Source organism: Henckelia pumila, chromosome 3 (assembly GCF_033568475.1).
Source record: "Henckelia pumila isolate YLH828 chromosome 3, ASM3356847v2, whole genome shotgun sequence".
Classification (NCBI taxonomy): domain Eukaryota; kingdom Viridiplantae; phylum Streptophyta; class Magnoliopsida; order Lamiales; family Gesneriaceae; genus Henckelia; species Henckelia pumila.
Genome location: NC_133122.1, coordinates 194715196 through 194740438, shown reverse-complemented (window position 1 = coordinate 194740438; position 25243 = coordinate 194715196). Strand labels below are relative to the sequence as shown.

At 32.5% G+C, this 25243-nt stretch overlaps 3 protein-coding genes across 4 annotated transcripts; 1 reads left to right on the top strand and 2 right to left on the bottom strand.

The window, feature by feature from the left end:
• The first annotated feature begins 2318 nt into the window (after nucleotides 1-2318).
• LOC140892294 (BOI-related E3 ubiquitin-protein ligase 1-like) lies at nucleotides 2319-3829 on the top strand. Its single transcript, XM_073301138.1, has 3 exons — nucleotides 2319-2671; nucleotides 2756-3122; nucleotides 3195-3829. The coding sequence occupies exons 1-3, from the start codon at nucleotides 2613-2615 to the stop codon at nucleotides 3708-3710; spliced, it is 942 nt and encodes a 313-aa protein (XP_073157239.1). The 5' UTR covers nucleotides 2319-2612; the 3' UTR covers nucleotides 3711-3829.
• Nucleotides 3830-16077: 12248 nt separating this feature from the next.
• On the bottom strand, nucleotides 16078-19052 carry LOC140889772 (large ribosomal subunit protein eL27y-like). Of its 2 annotated transcripts, none has more exons than XM_073297499.1 (2): nucleotides 18562-19052; nucleotides 16078-16458 (listed from the first exon to the last, which is right to left on the bottom strand). In XM_073297499.1, the coding sequence occupies exons 1-2, from the start codon at nucleotides 18960-18962 to the stop codon at nucleotides 16425-16427; spliced, it is 435 nt and encodes a 144-aa protein (XP_073153600.1). In that variant the 5' UTR covers nucleotides 18963-19052; the 3' UTR covers nucleotides 16078-16424. The 2 variants fall into 2 exon arrangements, with proteins under 2 accessions (XP_073153600.1, XP_073153601.1); XM_073297500.1 differs by having other exon boundaries at nucleotides 16078-16446; nucleotides 18562-19050.
• A 1202-nt stretch (nucleotides 19053-20254) lies between these two features.
• LOC140890996 (uncharacterized) lies at nucleotides 20255-25098 on the bottom strand. The gene is made up of 12 exons (XM_073299201.1): nucleotides 24832-25098; nucleotides 24240-24314; nucleotides 23301-23389; nucleotides 23058-23104; nucleotides 22880-22960; nucleotides 22623-22788; nucleotides 22254-22533; nucleotides 22103-22168; nucleotides 21099-21212; nucleotides 20735-20801; nucleotides 20617-20654; nucleotides 20255-20506 (listed from the first exon to the last, which is right to left on the bottom strand). Exons 1-12 carry the CDS (start codon nucleotides 25026-25028, stop codon nucleotides 20437-20439), a joined length of 1290 nt encoding a protein of 429 aa, XP_073155302.1. The 5' UTR covers nucleotides 25029-25098; the 3' UTR covers nucleotides 20255-20436.
• Between the last annotated feature and the right edge of the window lie 145 nt (nucleotides 25099-25243).

Below are 25243 nucleotides of genomic sequence, written 5' to 3'. Positions count from 1 at the left end.
TTGATTATTTTTTAAAAAAATATCCGTGAATTCGATCTTCTTTTCGGAATGGCATAATTAGAATATTTTTCTTAAAAAAATAACATTTTTGCTTGAATATATATATATTCTAAAGAAATAGAAAGGGATTAGTCGTCTTTGCTCTCGGAATTGTTAGCTTATAGCTCGAATAATGGAGAGTACTTTATGAGGGTAATCAAGGATATCAATAAGTAATGGAACACTAATTATGTGTTTTTTTTGTAAACTAATGTTGGCCGGTCCCAAAGCATGCCCATAATTGCAGCTAATCTGTCTTTTCGGAAGTTTGTATAATACTTTGTCCGTCCCGGTTATATAATCGGGTTCCTACATTTACAAGGCCGGACTTGAGCAAAATCTGATGAAGCCATTCGCTTCAGGGCCCAAAATTGGAGGGGCCCCAAAAAAATCAGTTCTATTATTATATATAGATATATATGAGTTTTGCTATGATGTTCAACAATCGTGTGAACCTCATTGTCCACCATATATAACACATTCAACTATTCTATATGGTGACCACAGAGGTTGTCACGGTTATTGGGCAACATAACAAAACTATATAAAAGTGTTGTTAGATTTAAAATCACATTAATATTTTGAATTTTCTAATTTTTTTTAGTACTATATACAAATAATAACTCCTAAAATTTGTATGTTTTATTTTATATTTAGTAGTTTTAATTGATAAAATTTATAATTCATTTTAAGGGGGTCTATGTTCAAAAAATTCGATTCAGGCAAAAAAAATCTCAAGTTTGGCACTGTACATTTAATAACACTTTTTTCTTGTTTTTGATATTATTATTATTTAATTAAATTTGAAAAATATGGAATCATTTTTTGGACGATAAAAAATTATTTGTTTGTAAATTTTTTTCTTCTAATGATTTTTGATAAACGAGCTTATATATTTGAGATAAAAGTAGCAAATATTCGACTCTTCATCAAAATATATTACGGGTGAAATTTCAATAAATTTAAGGTTAAAGAGCTACACCGCCGTATTTAAACTTGTACGAACTGAAGCCGGCCGCAGGGTCCTTTTCGTCATTTCGCCATGCCACCAATCGCCACGTCGGCACCCAATGCCCTTCCCACGTGTTTCACAAAAGGGACTCCCTTCACGTTACGTTTCCAAGGAAATATTTTTGTATTAAATAAAGACTACAAGGAGTATCAAATTAAGAACATAATAATAATTCCCCAAACAAGGGGAATGAAATAAAATCTATTCGATATTTTGATTATTGATTTTCTATAAAATTTACCACACACTACGTTTGGATTGGACGAAGTAACTGTTGTAGTGCAATATTTTTTTTTCATAAGATTAATTTATGCTTGGACACGTATTTTAAAAAAGATTTTATAAAAAAAATTTATATAATATTTTAAAAATTATTTTAAAATAAATATATTTAGACAAATATTCTATAAAAAATATTTTAATATTTAAAAGTAATTTATTTTGATTTTCATATCACTAGCCTTCTATTATAAAAACATTTAAACACTATATTTGAAAACCAATTTTTTTAAAAAAAAAAAAATCTTAAAAAAAGGTTTTACAAGATATGTCCAAACAAATATTTATTTTTTTCACTTATAAAATACTAAAAACATTTTTCAATTACTTGCCCAAATGAACCCTAATATTTGAGTATGTTTAAAGTTTTCAAATCACCTTAAGATATTGAAATCAACAAAAAAATGAAGAATTTTATTTATTTACAAAAAATCACTTTTCAAAATTGTTTTCTATTTTCTTGGTTTTTATTTTTTAAAAAAATATTGCATGAATACGCAATGCGTGATTTCGAGCACTAGTATATATTAAATTTGAGTCATATATACTAATCAATTTGAACAGTCAATGAGACAAATCTAAATTTGTGTCTATAAATTTATTACTTTAATCGAAATAACGCAAATAACAAATAAGGATTTTTAAAAATTTCCTTCAACAAATACATAAAATCAAATTTGAACTTAATGTTAGTTAATTTTTAAAATTAACCTTAATTTCCAAATATATCCTTTACACTATTTTATATTAACACACAAACATATTAAAATTGAGATAACATGATACTATAATTATCCAAATACGACATATCATTTTATTATATAATTGTTTTATTGCACTTATGTTTTAATTTCTTGCATTTGTTTTTTTTCTCAATATAGAATTAAAAAGAAAAGGTTTAGTTCACTCCATTAATATGGCTAAAAATTCTGTTATATAAGTTTGTAAAAACCAAAAATTTCATAACACAATGTAAACGTCTGGCGATAGCTAATATATATTTTAATAGCTTGTGGATGAAAGGTAATATCAATGTGTATATTATTATATTATATGGTGACAAAGATGATAAATTTGAAACCATCATTTCATTAATTTCTTTTTTCAATTACCTTTCTCTCTCTCTCTCTCCCATTGTTCTTCTCTCCACCTCTCGATTCCATCTGTCGCAAACCCAAAGATAGATTTACATGCAAGTTACGAGATATATATATAAAACACACGCCCGACGTTTTTCTCCTTCACTTATCTCTCAAAAATTTTATTGGGATTGGAATTTTCAATGGCAGTCGAAGCTCGGCATCTCAATCTCTTTCGTCTACCGATTCTTGGCAATCATCAGTATGTTCAGTTTATTATTCGAGGGATTTGTTTCTTCCTTTTGCTTTCGTTTTCTTGCTCGGATTTCTGATTTCGTTTCTGCAGAGAGATGATGTTGAACAACGACGAAAGAAATGGGAGCGGCGGGTTTGGAGCTCAGATGGCGTATGGGGTCGTGGCACCGTTGTCTGGAATCACGACGGCGACGGATGCAGCTTTGCCTATGTACTGCTCGACGGTGGCGGATGCTTTTCCGGCCAAGATGAAATCAGAGAACTGGCTGGCCTCCTCCTCCGCCGCCGCGGCGCCTGTTTCGAGGAAGCGTTCGAGGGAATCGGTCGATCCAATATTACTTTCTTCGTCGTTCAATAATCGTGGCAGCAGCAGTACTGGTTTCCAATTTCTAGGTGAAGACATCACGATTCAGATCCACCAACAACGGATGGAAATGGATCGATTCATCTCCCAACACGTATGTTACACGACCTTCATCTTGTTTTTCGAATTTTAATTACCTTTGATCTCAAAATTAACGAAAACGCAGGCGGAGAAAGTGAGGATGGAAATGGAAGAAAGACAAAGGAGATTCTCCCGGAGAATGGCGGCGGCGGTGAAAGAAAACATATTGAAGACAGTGAAAGCAAAAGAAGACGAGCTGGAAAAGATCGGGAAGCTGAACTGGGCACTGGAGGAAAGAGTGAAATCCCTTTCCATGGAAAACCAAATCTGGAGGGATTTGGCACAAACCAACGAAGCCAAAGCCAACGCCCTCAGATCCGATCTAGAACAAGTCCTCGCCCAAGCCCAAGAAGAAGACGAACACCACCACCACCACCACCCCGACGACGCCGAATCTTGCTGCGGCAGCAACTCGTCGGAGGACAACAAACATCTGAGAAGCGATAATCGGACGTGCAGAAGCTGCGGGAAAGAGGAATCGTGCGTATTGCTTTTGCCGTGCAGGCATCTGTGCCTCTGTACTCTCTGTGCCTCCTCTCTCCATTCTTGCCCCGTTTGTAACTCCATCCGAACCGCCACTCTTCACGTTAATCTCTCCTGAATTCAACATTATTAACTGTAATAAATTTTTTTTTTCTTTTTCGAAATTCCACCTCACTCACTTCTCGATTGTAAAATTATTCAAAAATAATTTTATAATCTCAAATATAACATGTAATGTAAAACGCTAGTAGGCTATTTTTTTTTTTTTTTACGACCAAAATCCTCAGCCGCTATCTTCACGTGTGATTTGGGTAAACCACGAACTAACGCTGCAAATTACGCTAATCAGATAAATCACACTAGATAAATCATGTGTGACGGACTAATACTAAAAAGTGTTGGGAGGAAAATCGAAAATGTTGAAAGAGGAATCGAACTATTATTGATCTTTGGCCAAGAGTTTAACTGCTCCACGAATAGAGTACTATTGCCATTAGCATTGTTATTAAGGTAAAGGAAGTGAGGGTGACAGGTGCAGTGTAAAGGAGTGGCAGAAATGTCGCTGTTGCGGTGAAAATTAAAATGTAGATTTGGTGGCAAGCAATGCAATGCTACGGGCCCATTTGTACTGTAGCCCAGCATCCGTCCCGCCAAAACTTTATGACTAAAGAAAAGAACCAAAGTACGGAACCTACATACATATTACATACATCTTTTCAACAATATTTTTATTAATTATTCCGCCCCACTCCACTAATTTCTAGCTTCCTAGGCCCAAAAATCCCTAGATCATTTTATTAAATATTGAATAATGAAACCTTCAAAAAAAAAAAATTGAATAATGAATTAAGTTGCATGTTTTATAAAGAATAAATATATGTATATAGTTAAAGAAAATGAAATCGTAAATATAAAACAAATATAATGACATGATTAAAATAATACAAAACTTTTATATTAATGATGAGGGAAAATGATTTTTTTATATTTATTTTTTTGATTTTGATACATTAATATTTAATTTTCGATTATCTTGATCTAATTTCTGATGTGACATTTTGACAAATCAATATTTTTCAAGAGTTTATCAAAGTAACCATAAATTAAAAAGTAGTTGTACCAAAAACTCTAAATTAAACAAGTTGATGAATTAAAACAAAACTATTTTTTTCCGATGATAAATTATTATTTTGCATAAATATTGCGCAGAGGTGTAAAACGACTGGTTCATATAAAACTAACAACAATGGCACTTCAGTTGATGTAGTGATTTCCTATATAATATTAATTACTATTGTACACGATATTATGATGGTTATGCGCTATTTTAATTGAAGTGATTTGGAATTTTATAAGAGTTGTAAATACTTTAATATTATTAATCAATATACGTGTAAGGTAATTAATTAAACTCAGGCTCTTAATTATTAGTCCTCTTTGGAGAAATAATAAAAATTTACTCACCACATGTAAATATGAGAAATTAAAAACAAAACCAAAAAAAAAAGATTATATATTCCAAAAAAAATAATTATATTCCGTGAAAAAAGATTGGAGGTTCATTTGAAGATTCCGCCTGCCCGAGTTGATTGATGGGCTCTGTTTTGGCAGTGCTAAACGTCGATTTCTGGGTGACATATTTTTTACCCTTCCCGGAACTGAATCCCAAAAGGACTTTATTAATTTATTTAAGATTTTATTATTATTAATTATAAAAACCAAAAAAAAAAAAAAAAAAGTGACCAAGTTCAAGGTATAATAATAATAATAATAATAATAATAATAATAGGGAAGTAAAAAGTAATGGGTAGTGGTGAACTTCACGTGAAATCCAATGGTCCTTTTTTTGTTAATTCTCACGTCTGATTAATGGCGTCACGTGTTTATCATCAATCCACTACTCCAAATTGCTCAGATCTCTGCGTCATTAATCACATCTTATCTTGCAAATTATCATTATTGGAGTATATTAAATAAATAATAAAATTCATATAAAATACATTATGAAAGTGAAATGTTGGTACGTAAAAGTCTCAATCGACTTGGGGAAGATGATTCTAGGAGGAGTTTTTTTTTTCCCGATGATTATTATTATGAAATTTGACATTTTTGTTGGATGCCGTGAAATTTTTTTAAAAAAAACGTAGGTGGAAAAAGATTCTTTTCAGATCATATCATAAAACCGGTACGTATGGTTAATTGATAAAGATGTACGCACAATTTGGGAAATAAAATTAATTTTTCTATCCTCCATTATTTGATATTTTACATGGATCCAACTTGTCGATCAATTATTTTTTCAAAAAGTTCCTTTGGTACATTAGTTCATTTTGATGAATTTTATTATTTGGGAGAAGTTATTTATTATAAGGAATGGTATTAAAAAAAAACACAAAAACTATTGTGAAACTCGAGTCTCATCGGTACTCAAAAATTAAATAACTATAATTTGTCCCCTTACATGTTCCAAAATAAATTGGAATTGAAGATGAATAAATTGGTGTAATAGGCGCAAACAAGGAAACAATACTGATGCAATGTCTTTCTTAGAGGTAGAATCAGATTACAGGGGTGATTTTATTTTTTTGATTGAAAAAATACGTTAATTTGATACACAGCCAAAAAAAATTATCATCAATCCAAACAATTTATTTTGATGAGATCTAATACCATTGCCTATATGTTATTTGCTCATGGCTAAGTGTTTACAAATTAATGGGAAAATTTATGTTGTCAGTGTTCAATCGTAATTCATTATTTTTATTTTAAATAAATTTTAGTCATATTTCCAATATATATATATATATATATATACCTTTACCTTATAGTAAAAAAAAAAGTAAGTAGTAAAAAGACAACAAATGTAATCTTCTTAATAAATGGTCATCATAACGTGATCAATTTGATCATGTGTGATTTGTTTATCAAACAAATGGGGCACCAAAAATGTCATGAATTAATCAATTCGAGCTTGATTGATTTATCTTCATATATTTTTTAATAATGCTAGAGGTACAATCAATATATCGTGCAACGATATTTACAACAATTATGTCGTGATATTTTACTATTATCTCGTGAGATTTTGATATGATATCGTAAAATTTTGCATTCAATGTATCGTGAGATTTGATAAATTAAAATTTTGTATTGAATTTTTTGTGGTGTAAAAATTGTTGTACAAATTTGGTTGTACATGTAACATTCCTCTAAATTTTTTCCCAATCCAATTTTAATTGATATATCATTTAGCACATGAAGAGTAAAAACACATCCGAAGCATATATATATATTATTGTTTTAGAAAAATATATATTTGTTGCAAAAAAAATAAATAAAAAGAAGATGCATAGTAACTAGTAAGTAAGTAGGGTCACAGATGAATAAAACACATGACCCAGATGGAACATGGGGCCCCTGATACGGCAGGTACAGCCAAAAAGTTAGCAATTAATGAGGTTACGAGAACGGGACAAATTTTAGTTAATTTTTTTTAAAATAAAATTCTTTCGATTACTTTTGAATTGTTATTAATTAACGAGAAAAAAAAAAGTATTTTGGAATAATAACTATATAGATTGATAGTATATATTTTTATTTTTAATATTATTTTATTTTAGGTAAAAATTATTATTATTTAGTTGAATCATTTATCAACTAATTAAGTGATTTACCATAGTTAATGTTAGAATACCAAACTATTTTTAATCGATGTTAAATTAAACGTTGATTCTTTTTTTAAAAAAATATTATCAAATGTCTGATATAATTGATGGATCCAGGAGACAAGAATATACAATTAACAATACAATAGGGTTTTATTGGCAACGTGAATGGTTAAAATACACATTTGTAAACATTTATATATATATATATATATATATATATATATATATATATATATATATATATATATTCTTTCAAGTGCCCACCTACCATATCCACCATCATGCCCACCAATGATGTGGCAATATTTTATTGGACCTACAGTTTATCACATCTTTATCACATCCAATAGAATAGTGTCACATCATTGGTGGGCATGGTGGTGAGCATAATAGGTGTGTACTTGAAAAAAACTCTCTCTATATATATAATAGAACTCTATGGATTTTGTAATTTATGATTGTGTTTTGTTTTAATTTTTTTTGAAATAGCAGCTGATTGATTATATGTATGGACTATGGAATTATGTATTAGCAAGTCAAATAAAACTACAGTGCAACTTCATGTACTTTATCAACATCAAAATCCTTTGCTAAAATTTCAAACATGTTGTGCACAAAGGTTTATCAATTACAAGTGAGATCATTCTTCTCTTTTTTCCTTTTTTTTAATTTGAAAAATTACGTATAATTTTTTATGCAAATAAAATTTTGAGTCAGCCCTCAAAATCACATAAAAATAATTATCTTGTATATCTGACATAGCCCGGCTCATTAAATGTCATGATCCATCACATATTTTAGTTACAAATATTTTTATAAAATTGTGTCATTGATTAATTTTATGAGATAAATTTTTTATTTGACCAAACATATGAAAAAATATTATTTTATATAATAAAAATATTAAATTTTTTTACTGTATACATAAATACTAGTTTTATAGATAAATATAGACTATTTAAATAAGACCTACGTTGTTTTGATTTGCTATAATATTTATTGCCATGGTCAAGTCTAAATCAACATAATAGCGTACTCTTGCGCGCCAGGTGCATTATTTGGAGTGGACTTTAACGTACATTACATTTAATACAAAAAAAGAAAAAAAAAAAGAAAACCCACATTAATATTTATTATAGAAATAAATGGGTGATTGGACCAAACAATTATTCACTCATATATCTATGTCATTAAAGTTTCTTTCCTTAGTTATGGTGCACCCATTGAGTACCAAAAATAATTAAATATATAAATAGTATATTTGGTCTAAATCACCACACAACATATCATTCTCCAATCTTCAACCATATTTTCTAATTAATTATATGTCATTTGTCAACTTTTCTTGAAGGCAAAATCTTAGCTAATTAATGTAATTTCTTTGGATTTAATTTAAATAAAATAATCAACATTTCTTTTAGAAACCCAATTAATTTTGTGCGAAAGTGTTATCATATGTCATGTGAAATAATTTTTAATCGGGTAAAATTTATTGTTTAAGGAAAACAACGACCATTGAAATTTGAAAGTAGTCGATCAATTAATTCAGAAACCATTGATTTCAGATGTAAATAAAAGGCCATTCTTGTTCATGTTTGTTGAACATATCTATCAATTTGAATTTCATGATTCATTAAATGCACCAATTTTGAAGTGTTTTAAAAGTAAAAGAAATTGACCAAATTCACTAAAATATATTCCAACCTCCATAATTTGATTGTAGCCCCCAATCTTCAAAAGAAGGGACTTCAACTATCCTACCCGCACCATCATTTAACAAGCAATTAATTGTCATTTTCCTAAATTTCGTGCAACCATCTCCCGAATTGAAAATGAAATAACTTCATTGCGATATCTACTTTAAGCTATAATAATTTTTATGATGCCTACCCTATTGAAATATCAATTTCCACTACTTTTCTTGGGATTATAAGTCTTTTTCCTTTAATTTATGAATATGGTTGTTTATATATGTGTGTGCGTTTGAGCGCGTTGATATGATGAAAAATTATACTTATGTAAACAAGAGCTTATTAAATTATGATGTTCATCTATTGAGTATATAAGATGTTATCTCAGTGGTGCTCACAGTGAGTGATACCAAGATTAATTTATATATATGTATGTATGCATAGTCTATAAAAAAATTGTCCCACTTAGATTCATCGTCTATGGAAAAGAGAATGGTAGAATATGAATTGGATTCGGACTCTTGATATATAATATCATGTGTTTAAAATCTCATATTAAACATGATACGTAAGTATCAGATAGATATGCCTATATACGTTTTTATTCGTTTTAATCACACCACCCCTATCGTAGTTTCGAAAGTGAGAGTACTACTTGCCTCGAAAATATGAAATTCATTGATCAACGACATTCAAACTTCTCCATATAAAATAAAATCACAACTAGAAGATGTCCCCCAAGAACAAAATGGAATCCTCGGCCATCTTGACGTTGAAACTCACCTTCTCGCATTTATTATTATATCAAACAATACTCGTATCATTATTCATACTATATATATATTTACGGTAAAGATTTGAATTTCACCAAATTTCAGGATAATATATATACAAATAAATTAAATATTCATTGTAAGAAAAGAAAACCTCAAGTAATAATGTAAGGTCCATGCTGCCTTTTTTTCCTTATCTTTGACAATAAACCTTTAATTTCTTGAAACGTGAAGACAGGGAACTGTGTTAATCACACCCCTTTGTCCAATTTTGGAGTATATTTTTGGTCCCATAGCTAAGGTGGGGTGGGGTTCAAAATAAATAGCTAGATAGTTGGAAGCATATAATCAAATTTTTTGGATCTTATCGAATAGGATAAGACAAATTATATATGGGGGTGAATTGATTTATAGTTGATTAAATTTTTTCTTTTGTGCGTGTATAAAAATAATTCTTTAAATTTTAAGCATGAGTTTTATAATGTTAAAGATTTTATCCTTTAACAAGATATAACAAATTGCCCAAAATCATTAAAATCCTTGAAACTACACAAATATATATGTTGTTTAAGTTTGGTACCCTCCTTTGTGAAGGGGACACAATTATTTTAGATTTGAAAGATTAATTATGAAGGGACTATTCGCTTTCATTTGAAATTAAACGTTAATGTTGCTTCCTTTTCTTTGATACGTAAAAACGTGTTTTTGGTCAATCATGAAGATAAGAATCCAAAAACAAAATTAAAAAAAGCAACACAAACTTCTCAACTTGAAAGCGCACTTAACGCAAATTACGTGTTTACGCCATATATCCTTTTCCCATCATCACTTGATGTTTATGGTAGCTTACAAAACGAAATCTTGATCAATATAATTCCTTTTTCCAAGTTTGTGTTTAGTTGATAAAGTAGAAGTAGAATATATATATATATATATATATATATATATATATATATATATATTCTACTTCTACTTTATCAACTAAACACAAACTTGGAAAAAGGAATTATATTGATCAAGATTTCGTATATATATATATATATTCTTGTGAGAAAGACAAGTTTATATTGTGATGTTTTATCTAATCCAACACATAAAATATTAATTTTTGAAAGATGGACAAATACTTCTTATATATAAAAGAAATGCATAACTATTTGTGATGATGGTGTCTATATTGGTCCACAAAATGAGAAAAATGTAAAATTTGATGATTCATCCATAAATGAGAGGTAGATGATTGTGGAAAACCCAACTCCATATTACAAAATTCACTGAATTTATGCTCACTTTCACAACCAAACAAACATCAATCGGTCATTCAAGTGGACAACTTTTGCATTGGTGCCAAATGTAGATATGAAGGAATACATGATATCTAACACACAACTACTCTTCAACAAGAATATTAGATAAGTCGTGGCCTCGTGGGCCTATTTGTTTGATTAATTATTATTCGTTTTTTTGGCTTAAATTAGATTGTCATCAGTAAACAATTAGTAACTTTTTGAGTCATTTATGCAGCTCAATGAAATATAATTTTTAGTAATGATATATCATATGTTATATAGGAGCGAGCGTATGTTGTTTTTATCGAAAGTTATAGTTGATGGTAATGGTGTAGTTCAAAATATTTTAAACCGCATAGCATTCTAAGCGTCATGTTTCGATCGTTCTACCTAGTAGGGACAATGATTGCACTCTGACAATCTTTCTCCGAATAATTGCACTCCATGCAATCGATGAGAATCGAATCAATGATCTTGACTCTGATATCAATTGTAGGATCAAACACTTATCGTTAATTTTACCAAAATTTATAGCTGATGATAATGATGTAACTCAAATCTTTTAAACCACACATCAACACAAGAGCCATGGTTCAATCGCTCTAATTAGTGCACCCCAACATGTTACATCGATTTTGCATTTTTTATGTAACAGATATTGAAAGATACAAAATGTTAAATATATATGGTACATAAACTCTGACAATAAAATAAAATATTTATCTGTATCTTAAATATCTTCTTCCATATTTATCATAAAAAAATATCTTCTTCCATATGTTATTTAATTCATTGAATATAATTTTAAATACTTTTCTCTCCGTCTCACTTATTTGGATTGATTTTTTTTTCCATCCGTCCCACTTTGTACTTCAATTTTCATATTTAGTATTATTTTCTAGATTTTTTTTTATCAAAATAAGAATCTATCTCACAAAAATAACTCATGAAATAGTATCACACGAGTTATTGTGTTTTACCAATCCACCTCTATTAAATTAAAATCATTAATTACTTGTACACATTTTTTTTATTATTTTAATTAAAATCTTCATTAAATATAAGCAAAATGAAAATTTAATAAAATTTAACTTTTCAAACATTTTAATTTGTCGAAAAACTTAAATAAGTAGGACATAAAAGAGTAATCGAAAATGGCTCATCGATGCAATTGTAATGCCCTACCAAAAAACAAGAAGGGGCGTCCTATGTTTTAAAATCTTGCCATACTTTCTCTCCCATTCTTGTTCTTGAAAAAAAAAAAACACTCGAATCCCAACAATGAAGTAGACAAAGACAAGAGAAGTGAAAGTGACATCACCAAGAACCAACCATCACTTTAAAACCGAGTGAAAATAAACAGTTTTCTAAAGAATTGGTGCGTGTGTTCACCGGTAGCATAGTGTAGTATAGGATTGCATTATTTAGTGTTTGGCGCCTACTAATACTATTATCCATTTAGAGAGGGAGGAATCCCTTTGCCCCACCATTGTTGGACCATAGGATCTTTCACTTAGGCCCTAACCTATCTACCCACCAATTAGTGACACCCATGATTGTGACCAACAAGTGGTCCACTCGTAAATCTTACATCAATGAGGTTATATTATACATTTATCATACATTTTCGAGGTTGGGTACGTCTTTTATCAGACGGATCAATTTTATCTAAATTTACAATGAGAATTATTAGTTTTGACATAAAAAATAATAATTTTTTTATGGATAACCAAAATAAGAGATTTGTCTTACAAAATTAACCCGTAAAATCGTCTCAAGTGAGTTTTTATCTTTCAGATTTGATTTTTGACTTTTTAATCAATTCTTAGCTTAGCACGTACCCGTTGGTTAATCCCATCTAAGTGGGTTTTGAACAATGTGCATCGTTATTTCACAAGAGATTTTAGTGGTTTAGAAATCGATTGATTAAATATTTATTAGTAAATTTTTTTAATAATTTAACTTAGTTTTCTCTCCTTTTATTTGACTAATCATTTGTATCTTCTTTCAACTTTTTTATAGTTGCCTTAATGCATTCCACATATGGTGTTAAATGTGTTTGGTTTATCTTGAATATCGAGATAAAATCTTATCTTGGATCGAACACCATCATGATCATCACACAATCACTACTAATACTATATCCATCTATGGAGCAAATTAAGTGAATTAATTCATTGTCGTTAAAGGTAGATTGAACTCAACGGATCAGAAACACGGCTCAAGCTATACTTAAGACAGCTGAAGGAAGAGTCCAAACTTAAATATTTATGACATTTTTTTTGTAACGTTCGTTATTTTAATATTTTAATATGTATTATTTTCAAGATTAATGTGCAAAATTTTTATGTATTTGATATGCATGTGTCGGCGATGGCATTACCGACACACATGCAAATCAAATACATAAAAATTTTGCACATTCAAATACTAAAAATATCGGACGTTACATTTTTTGAATTGAATTATTCAAAGAGTGATCCGAACTCATGATCCTAATTAATTTCAAGTATTTGCTTGGATAAATTAGAATCATATAAGTTTCAAAATTATCCTATATTTCAAGAAACATAAGTCTGAATCGCTCCCGACAATCATAAACCTCTCTTAATAAAAGATATGTCTCGATAAGTGAGTTCGATTTTAAGTTAGAGTAAAAAAAAAAACAAAAGGGGATGATGAAAAACAAAGAAAGCATTAAATAAACTGGCCTAGCAACAATTACAAATTTACAACACAATTAATATATTTAGGAACAAAAAAAATAATGATTACCGTATGTGTAGTGGTTGTAATGGGCCCCAGAGGTAGCAACAACTGAACATGATGATGATTCACTCTATAAAGAGCCCAAAATTTCCAGCTTGTAATCAGAAACCCAATCTTGTCTGTGCAAAAAGAAGTCAATTGATTTTAATATCAGTGGCCCACATCTCTGATAAATCAACAGCAGGCTTGTTTCTGCAAGGACTCGAAGCAATTAAAAACCCAATCTGATTTTTTGGGCTTTATTATGGATAGTGACTTGGAAGGAAGGCCCAGCCCATGCCCCACCATCAATATCTGATTACTACAGTAACAATAATAACTAATAACCACACCACAAGCTCATGCCCCCCACCCCCCAACTAACCTACATAAATCGAAGTACATGTGTTGCGTGTGTATATATATCGTACGTGAATATTGTTATATAATATATATATATATGTATGCCACGAGTGCGATAAATTTTTTCAAGATAATTATGTAAGTAAATTAGGGGTGGTGGGTGGTGGTTTTAAAAATAAATTTGGGCAGACAAAGATATCCAAAACAATAAAGACTCGTTCGTAAGTTGAAACTTCTTATTTATTTATTTTTATTTATATTTTTTTGCCAATTTGGTGGTTGTGCTGTGCATGTGGGTATGTGAGAAAGAGACAACACACCACAATTTCCAAAATATCATTTCAGCAATTTATCTGCACATGCAATTATTAATTGTCTTGGTTCATGAAATATAGTACTTTTCGGACCAATGTGTTCAATGTTTGAAGCGGTGTTCGAAGCTCGAAAGGTAGATCTAAGGGTCTATTTATTTATTTAATTTTTTTTTTTACATCTCATATGTAAAATTTTTATAAACAAAAGAAAAAAAAAGGCCATTGATGGCACGAACAGTATCCATAGATTAGCATCGAACAAACCATTTTAAAACAACGTTTATCTATTACATCCATCATTCAGTAATTTCATATAACAAAAATCCATGATGTCGAAAAATTTTCTGCACCAACTGATTATATATCAATCAAATACGAGACCGAAATTACAATTTTCGCTTTGCGCTGTTTCCAGGTCAATGAGTTAGTCCAAAGATTTATCTAATACATATTGAAAGATAACAGCTACGAGTTCTCACATCATAAAAAAAATTACAGTTTTCGCATAAAATAATAGGTGGTGGTTGATTTTATGAGCTAAATACAATATACTATTTTAATACATCTAAATCATGTCAATTCCACCATAAACTTTATGGATAGTAGACAACTCCAAACGAGTTTTTTTATTTTCGATCACGGAAATTATTTTTGGCCACTATAATATATTCAGTATGGGAATAAACTTTCGATCTTAAGATAGTGTTTAATAAAACTTTTAGAAGTACTTTTCAGTTTTTTCTTAATAAGAAAAAACTGAAAAGTACCTTATAAAAGCTCTCTCAAATACTAACTAAAAATATCATTAAAGCACTTTCGTAAGTTTTGTAATCGGAATAAAAAGTGAGTAATGAAATCAAAAGGAGAACACACAAAATAAAAAGATTTGTTTTTGTTACTTAATTATAAAAGTTTTGGGAAACTCCATGATTATTATTTTACTACGCATAAATTATCTCGAGTTATTTAAAAAATTAAAATATATAATATAAATCGGTAATGGGCCAAATTATTATTGTTAAAATTCATGGGCTAATATCTAATAGATTGGACTTGGTTAAATGTGAATGGACTAATTGCTCGATGTTTCGCCCGTGCTCTGCTGTAAAGCCGAAAGTCACCAAAATGTTGACGCAAATTTTTAAAAAATTAAAGAGGCCAGAAGACATGAAATAACATAGTAAAAAGAAAATATTTATCTCTCAATATTTTTGAAGTATTAAGTTTATTGATTTTTTAAAAACTGAAAGCATAACATAATGTCATAATCAATAAATTAGCCGCTTTATTATATAATTCACTTTTTCGAAAACTATAATTGATTATATTCGGCCAAATTTTTTTCACCATACAACAGACTTACACTTCATGTTTAGATTGTTTGTTTTAGCAAGAGCAAAAGCGATTATTGCTTCCCGTCATAATAGTATAGTGAAACCGTTACGGAAAATGTAAAGTTTTTAAAATTAATTGGAATGATTAAAAATCCAGAAAAAAAAACACACGCAATCAAAAAAAACCCATCTTAGGTGTTTTCGGGATTTCGAAGGTAAATTTTGTGAAACAAATCTACTAATTAGAACATCTATGATATTGCATTAATTTTTATGCCAAAACACAAAAGACAAACTCCAAAAAAAGAAATCTAAACTAAAATTTTTTAGCATTGCTCTACTCTAGTTTTAAAAATTATTAGAAAAGCTCTAACCTACGGCCGTCAATGTCAAGTTTCACACCCAATTATTTTTACACCGTTGATGTCGGCCATGCCAAGTTCATATCAAAGCTATGTCCATCCCTTAACGATGTCCAACCTTGAATGAGACAGACTACTAACCGATCGCTTGGTTCCAACTCAAATATTTTAAATTATACGGCAGTGCACACCCCCGTATTTTGATTATGAAGCCACAAGTGCGATTTATAGGAAAACAAGAACTTCAACCATTCATCTCCCAACAATTACGACTTGCCAATCCATAGGATTCAAGTACATTTGTCTTGGCAGCTGCAACAAAAACTATAGAGATGACAATTTCATTAAGGCTCAGCTTGGATAGAATTATTTCAAATCCATGGATTTCAAATGCATTTTTGTTGTTTAAAGAAGCAGCACCACAAACATCAAATCCATTTTTTTATGTTTATATGATAATTCATGATAATTAGGATGAATTTTAAGTTCATCCAATAAAATAGTGATTTAGAATCTTTTTTAATCCATCTAAGTAATGTGTAAATAATTAAGTTATGAATTTGAAATTTCTCTGTGTTTCATTGTTAACACTAAAATTATAATCGACATCCATGAATTTGAAATTCTTCAATCCAAGCACAACCTAAGGGAGTTGAATTTACACTCGATTTTTTTTACTTACATTCTATTTGTGAATAAATTTGCATTACATTTTACACATGAAATGATATGTAGATGACACAAAATAGATTGTAAATACTAAATATCATCTCTCTTTCAGTCAAATGTCAACTTTCAATTTACAGTGCTGTCAAAACAATGCACATGAATCACATGATACCACAGGTGATCAGTGTATCCAAAAAATGCCATAACTAGTGTGCGAGCTTATCAAACTTTCGAACCTCGTGCTATCATTTACGAGGAATTCCTCCAAGTATTTCATGTTCTCAGACAAAACTGGAAAGAAAGGCCAGATGAGCTCTCAAATTCGTACTCACTGTACAAAATCGAGGGATTACTCCCCTGTGCAAACTCACTAGTTTCTTAAGGTAACTTCCGGTCAGATTACAACTCATCCCTCAATCATTGATCAACATTGGATTCAGTTTGTGTGCTCAAGCCAGCTTCAAAGGCCGTGATCTTTAACCTTTCCACCCAAAGTAGAATTCAGGTGTGAAGTGTCAATTGGTTACCAAGAATAAGAAAATGGAATGGTATTTTTGGACATTTTGTTTTGGACAGATAAGAAAATGGGAAGTATTGAAGCTGTGGCAATTGTAAATTGCCTCAGAAAACACAAGGTTACAAAGCATAAGAAAACCCCATCAACAATGATTTATTCTAAAGCCTTATCACTAAGCCAATCAGTGCGCAAATTTCCTTTCTTTAATTACTGCATCTAGATCCAACATACCTATCGGTGCATCAAAGACTACAAGTCTGTTGATCCGAAAAGATTCATTAATTACGAAGTTAATACAGGAACAAAGCATCATTATCCTGGGGTTAGTCTATGCTACACTGGGAGTGTTTCTCCCCCTAATTAAATACCATTAGATCACGTGGGACCCTTATATTTTTATGGAAATTGACATGTGTGTTGATGATCCAATGGTTGTAATTTGACCACATCATGGGGGAGAAGTACTCTAGGTGTAGCATAGACTTAACCGTAAAATTTGAGGCCTCTCAACAGTCCGGTTAAACAACTGAAATATATATATTGATCAAAGTTTTCTTAGACGCCAAGTATCATCCAACTGAACCAGAAGCTACTAGCAGCTGCGAGATCAACAATTAAAAAGATTCAAAGTTGTGAAAACGTGCACCTAGATGCAGCGCACAGCCCATCCATCTGCGCGAGCACCCATGCACACCCTCGTAAAAGGAGAACTTAAGCGCAAGCCTTTGCTATTGCTAGGGTCTAGGTCGCCTTAGGTGCAAAGTTGCACTCATCATCAACAGACTCAAAACCTTGGGCCAATTTGTGTATTCAATGTATGCCTAGTGCGCATGAGGCTCCAAGACACCCGAGTGCCTTCTTAAATGAATAGATTTCAAGAAGCAAGTAGTGCTTGATCTTTTCAAGCTTACAACTTAATCATCACGTAATTAAAACTCATTTAGATCATGTAAATCTGATTTTCGAAATCGATCTATCTAAAGCAATTCTTGATCCAGCAAATAAAAGAGTTCTTAACACATCAGAGTATTCAGCCAACTGCACTCCAACGAAATGTAGTCATGGGATCAAGCACGATAACATTAACTTCACTAACAGATTATGCATAAAACTTAAAAGATTAAGAATTCAAAATCCTGTCAAATCAAAATCCCAAAAATAACTGGCAATTTAGGTGAAATGAAAGTGCACAAATCCGGAAGACAAACTGAAACTTCCACAATTACTTTTAATCTCAAAACCTGAGCTTGGAGAAAAACCAACGATTCTTGCCGGTCTTAAACCTTTCCTCGAACCGAGCCTTGATCCCCTTACAAGCCGTCACCTTCTTGTCACGTGAAGTGAGAGAATCCGAGGAAACCACGTCCTTAAGATCCACGTCGAGCGTGTAACGCGTAGGCATGATGTGATTATAGTTGACGACCTTGATGAAGGCCTTGACACGAGATTTCTTGGCCTGCTTCTTGGCGGAGTCCTTGCGGATGACCTTGCTAGGGTATTTCGCGATTCCAGCAACTAGGCAGTGGCCATAGGCGCGGTCGCGGGTTCCGTCGTCGAAGTTTTTCACGATAGTAGCTTTATGGCCGGCGAATCTGCCCTGAAGGAGGATCACCGCCTTGTTCGGCTTCAGGAATTTCACCATCTTCACTTGGAGTTGGAGCTGCAGTGGTGGCGGTAGCCAAGTTATTTCAGCAGGTGGCCACTGTCTAGGGTTTTTCTTCAGGCAAACAAACGGGCCTAGTTTAATGGGCCAATAATAGCCCAAAAATAGACTTCAATCCAAAGTGATATGATATTCATATATATGTGATGAGTTCTTTTATGGTGTCCAATATTATATGCCCATTTTATGTCCACCATGTACAAGTTAACTCATCTATTGTACTGGTCAACTCATCTATTGTACATGGTGGGCATGAAGTTGGTATATAATGTTGGACACCATAAAAGAACACTACATGGGGTTATTCTAAAGACAAACAAATGGGCCACAAATCCAAATATATGGTTGTTGGACCGTGGACGTAACTTAAAAAATCTGCTTAAATTAATTCCCCACCCCTTTTTTGAAGTGTATTATTAATTACGTTCATCTGTAAAAACATATTTATTATTAGATACAAACAAAACGATTTCGACAGTTGAGTAAATTTTAAAACATGTTTGGTTTTAAATAATATTATAAACAAAGCTCGAAAGCTAAAAACTCTAGCTTCAAAAAACATTATTTAGGTGCAAACGGATCAAACCTCTTCGTGAGCTTTTCGAGCCGGCTCAATAAATATTTGATTCATATTCGAATTTATCAAACTCGAGCCGAATTCGAACATGTTCGATTTTTTTTTCGAGCCGAGATCGAGCCAAAATTATTTTATTCGATAGTTCGCGTGTCTTAATATTTAATTAATAAAATATAAATATATATAAATTTCGAGCTTTTCGAACCATAATATCCAAGCAATAGTTCACGAATAGGTTCGAATATTTCGAGCCAAACTCGAGCCAAAATATTTGACATTATCAAACTTAATCGAGCTCGAACTCGAATATATCAAACCGAATTCGAGCTTTAAAATTTTACTATTATTCAACTCGGTTCGATTCGTTTGCACCCCTACCTTCAACCAACCAAATTTCTCCAACCAAAAAAAAAAGGCTTCTGAGTCTTGAACCATCCTTTTATGAAGATATCTAATTCAGTAGGAACAAATGATAACGGACGACTATCCATTCTAGATTCAAGTTCGTCCAAGGGAAAATGGCTCTTTCGACTAGGATTTAAGAGCGATGATGCTATATTTTTGAAATAATAAAAATTTTCGAACGCAACATTCAATTCAATTCAACATATATAAAAGCGTAGAAAAAAAAATTGGTATACAATCAAACATCTGGCACATGCTCGTGGACGATCCATGAAAAAAGCAAGAGGGATATCTGGCAAAGCTCTTCTATTAAATGAGTACATGGCAAGAGTTAGAGAAAGAAAGAAGAAACTACAGGATTTTCTAAGATCAAAGTTCAAACAGGATCCTTCTCAATCTCGAAGGGTAAAATATCAATGTCACTGCCTCATATCACACTCCGATTCATTGCTCACATTCCCTCGCATGACTTCAAGGTTTACGAGGAGGCGGTGGAGAACTGCTAGTGCTGCTGCTACTGCCACTTCTTCCTCTTATTGCCCTGAAACAAGTCATGAAATAAAACCAATATGAATCGGTCAAATGTCAGGCATATAAAATGTTTTACGGATGCAACTGATTGAAGATCATCAAGGTCAAATGAAACCAAACCTTTTAGGGCTGCGGCTCCTTGAAACCCTCCGTGGAGCCTGAAGCAAATTAGCAAATTGGAGCTTCAATAGAGACCAAACAGAAAAATAATGGGATATAAAAAGGAAAAGTTACAAACTCTGCGTGGGCTAGGCGATGAAGAATATGACTTTGATCTACCACGTCTGGCTGGTGGTCCACGACCTCTGTTCATGTGCAACAACAGGGGTCACCACGCATTCACATGTAATACAAATTATATAAATGAAAAACTGAACAACGAAATAATTAACCACAAATGCAAATTTAGTTGCTCCTGTGAGGTGATCCTGCAGATTATTGTTTTCTAAAATAAATGCCTTTGTTCTTTGAAAATCAGAAAGGATATTCTTCAAGCACAGCAAACTATGCCAAAAAAAACACATGAAAAGTGAAAACCACCATAATGCACAATAAAATATATGCTGTGAAATCGCGGAATGAAGAAAAAAATTGTGTATAACCTTCTAGGAGACATGGATCTTGATCGAGAACGAGCTGGCCTCCTTATAGGTGAACGGCTACGTCGGCGGCCAACTGGAGACCTTCTAGGAGGACTTCGAGCGTGCCTTGGAGACCTATGAACATAAAACCAACGAAGAAGAATCAATAATACCGATAGATTACAACAGTTGTGCACTAGAAAGGCATTCCAACATATGCGAGGTAGGTAAATCGGCAATGATTCCCTTTTCTGTCTTTGGAAGACCATAAGAAAATTTTAAAGAATTATCAATAAATCGAGGCCTAATTAAAGCATATCAACTTGTGCTCTAATAGGAATTATTTTAGTAGTTCACAAGCTTTATGAATTGAATAAAAGGAAGATATTTAAAGTCTACACCCATCCTTGAAAATAAATTATATATTTTATTAAATACCCAACATGCCCCTTACCAATCTTTTTACATAATTTATCAAAATTTTTTAAAATTAAAATATAAAATAGTTTTATTTTTTAATATATGAATTTATGATAAAATTCTAAAACTATTATATATATATATATATTTACATTATTTTCGTAGTATTATACATTTTTTGGTGATTTTGACCATAAAAAGATCTTATAATACCAAACACATCATCTTTAAGTTGTTAAAAATAAGTTCATCCAAACAATTTAACATCTTATTTTTAAAATAAGACCTGACAGCTTAGCTTATAAGCTCCTAAAACAGCTTTTAAGCTCTAGGAGCTTATAAGTTGTTTTTAATAAGCTTAGTCAAACACCCTATAAGTAACCAAACCAATTTATTGAACTAGGAACCGAAATTAGTAATTACCGAACTCTTGCTCAGCACCAAGTATATATTTCCTTGGGTATATGGGAAGCTAAAAAGCTAGCGATAACCAGAGTATTTGTTCGACCAAATTTCTGAATATATGATGACATCCCAAAATATGTGATGCATGTGTGCATTGACAAATATGCTAAGAATGGCAGTATGACCACCAGTCAACATACCGGCGCCTAGGAGGAAGTGGAGAACGGCGTCGAACAGGACTTCCACGCACCCGTCGCGGAGAACCTCTACAAAGAGTAGTACAATTCAGAAACTGCCATAGAGAAAAATATTTGAGGCAACAATTGAAAAATAAAACCCGCAAAAGAGCACCTAGGAGGTGATCTAAGACGTCTTGGTGGTGAATTGGGTGAACGGCCTCTAACAGGGGATGTAGGCCTTCTCCTAGGAGGTGGCGAGTCACCTCTTCTAATGGGAGAATCGGCTCGACGACGAACTGGGGAGTCAGCACGTCGACGGGGAGGAGGAGGAGGAGGAAGGGGAGGAGAATCTGGCTCCCTTCTGGGAGAAGCTCTTCGTGCAACAGGAGAAGCTCTTCGTGCCACAGGAGATCTTCTTCGAGGGGGAGAAAGGGGTTTCCGGCGGGGAGATGCTGAAAAAATCAAGAGCATTTTGCTAAAGCAAACATGCATAAATATCAAACGGGCATGGCAGGCTAACTAGCACAATAAAGGAACATACATTCTCTCTGCCTCTTTGGTCCATCTTTGTCAGCATCCGCAGCAGCATCGGATTTTGGAGCATCTCTCCTCGATGTGGCGGTGGGAGCAGCCTTGGGAGGTGGGGATGGCTTCTTTCGTTCAGGTAATGTAAATTTGGCTCTAACAACTTTGCCATCAATTTGGGCCTAAAAAATACAAGTGTAGCAAATCATATAACAGACCCAAGGGAATGAACAAGAATCATTCAATCAATGAAAAACTTAAACAAAATCATACACCGTCCATGTGTAATTGAGCTTTTTCAGCATCTGCCCGAATTTTGAACTCAATGTATGCAAATCCCTTTGGAAGATTAACCTTGAAATTAAAAACAGCAGCAAGCATTACATTTTTCTGAGGCATAATTTGAAAGAGAATAGGAGGGTTGGGAGGGAGGGAGGGTTCAACAACTTACAACATGATCGATTGCCAGCCGCACATTCACAACTTCGCCAAAGTTACCTGGAAAATACACCACCATGTAGTTATAAAACTCCAGCCTCAAAACATTTAAAACAAACTATCAGGGTAAATAGACTGTCTTTGATTGTCACTAGTCCATAGATTTTCCATTCATAACCGTTCATGCATGCCATAACAAATGGAAGACAATCAAATATTCAGCTTCTAAAGTAGAGATAGCACAGTAACAACATACCAAACATTTCTTTCAAATGGTTTTCATTCACATTCCTACTAAGCTGGTCAACATGTAGAACCAGCGACTCTGGAATTGGAGAAGCTTTCCTACAAAAACAGGTCATAAAGAATTTAGCATGAAAAAAACTACACCCCTACAATATCGTCAAACCGCTATCAGAACAGTGGCAGAGCCACGTTCAAGGGTAGTTCAATTCAAAATATTAAAGGATAGTTCAATTCAAAATATTAAAGGATACGAGAGCTTAGAATTTTAGCCCGGGTAGACTAAAATTTCTGGCTCCGCCATTGTATCAGAATCAAAAGGATAAAAAAGACTAAAGAACATCAACAGAAACATACTAAGAAGATTTCACTAAATTCTATAGATACTCAAACTAATGAAAATTAAGGTATAACAAATGCAAAGCAACTTTATCATACAATCTAACCTTGAGAATGAAATAATAGAAGCCAAGGACCCGTAAGGTATTAGAGTTTATACTGAAAGATGAAATTAAGAACTTTGAATGAAAAAGAAAATTTAACTCACTGAATGACTTTGATTCTTTCTCACCCCAAGGTGAATTCATAGACATGGAAATGTAAAAAATAACAGAGCCATGCCAATTTCGAAATCTAATTGAACCTTTCATGTCCAAACTTAAATATTGAAACTTGAAGGAACGGAAATAGGAATTCATAATGCTGATACAGATTTAGGATATCTCACATTCAAATGAACTTCTCAACAGTAACATTTTTATAAATGACACCAGCCTCGTATCATTCAAAACTCTTCAAATATAAAGAGCCTTTTTAAAAGGAAATTAAGGGAAAAAATGCACTGAAAACTTGCATAACAATGAGAAAAATCCAGGTCAATTTTTTTTACAACTAAAAAAAAAGGAACACGTAAACTAGCTTCAACTTAATTGATATGAATAACTGAATCTACCTAGGAGGTGGGGAAGCTTTCTTAGCATTTGGTGGTGGTGGTGGTGAGCGGCCTCGTTTTGCTCCTTCAGCAGGACTAAACAATACCAAATTGGAAGTAAAAGCGTGAGCAAAAGTCATGTGTGGTCAGTTGAACAATTCGGCCATATATCTTAATTCTCAGAAAATAAACATGTGAAAATATGGAGTCAAAACTTTTTTTCATATAAGAGAATATGGAGTTAAAAATCTGGCACGGTTAGAATTGATATTGGAGTTTGAGTGAAAACAATTCCTTAAACACAGTTTTCCTTTTCACATGAAGGAGTGAGAAATTAAATCGAGTTTCGGTCATCACAGTTCAATTAACAAAAAAACCGAGACATAAACATGTATACTCCAGAATATATGCTGTTTTGAAAAATTCGACAAACTAGACCCAAGCCCATCCACAACATAAGCTTATATCCTTGTACCGACAACTGGAATAAGAAATTTCAAACATTCCAAAATACCCATTACTTTATGGTCAGGCCTCATAATCAACCAACCCCATTTTTTTATATTCAGAGAAAAAAAAACTAGTATTCCGAACTGTTGGAGCAGAAATTCACCTCTTCCGGGGAGGAGCAGGGCTACGGCTACGAGAACTGCCGCTGCGGGAACGAGAGGAAGACGAGAATGATTTAGAGCGGGAGCGCGACCTCGAACTGGAGCGTGAGTCTGAGCCGGAGTAAGAGCCCGAACGGGAGGAAGAGCCTGACCTCGAACGGGACGGCGAGCGGGGGCGGCCACGGGCGGGTTTCGCCATTACAATTGGCACTCGGATAAACCCTAACCTAGATGGAAATGGTCTCTAACAACTATGGGATGTTTAGCATACATATATGGGATATTTTTTTTACTTATAAACATAAATCGAAAACAAAAAATAACAACCCCGGGGCCTGTGTACTACTTCTTTTTCTTTCTGTTTTTTTTTCCCCTTTTTTAAAAAAATTAAAAATATATATATATTTTGTATAA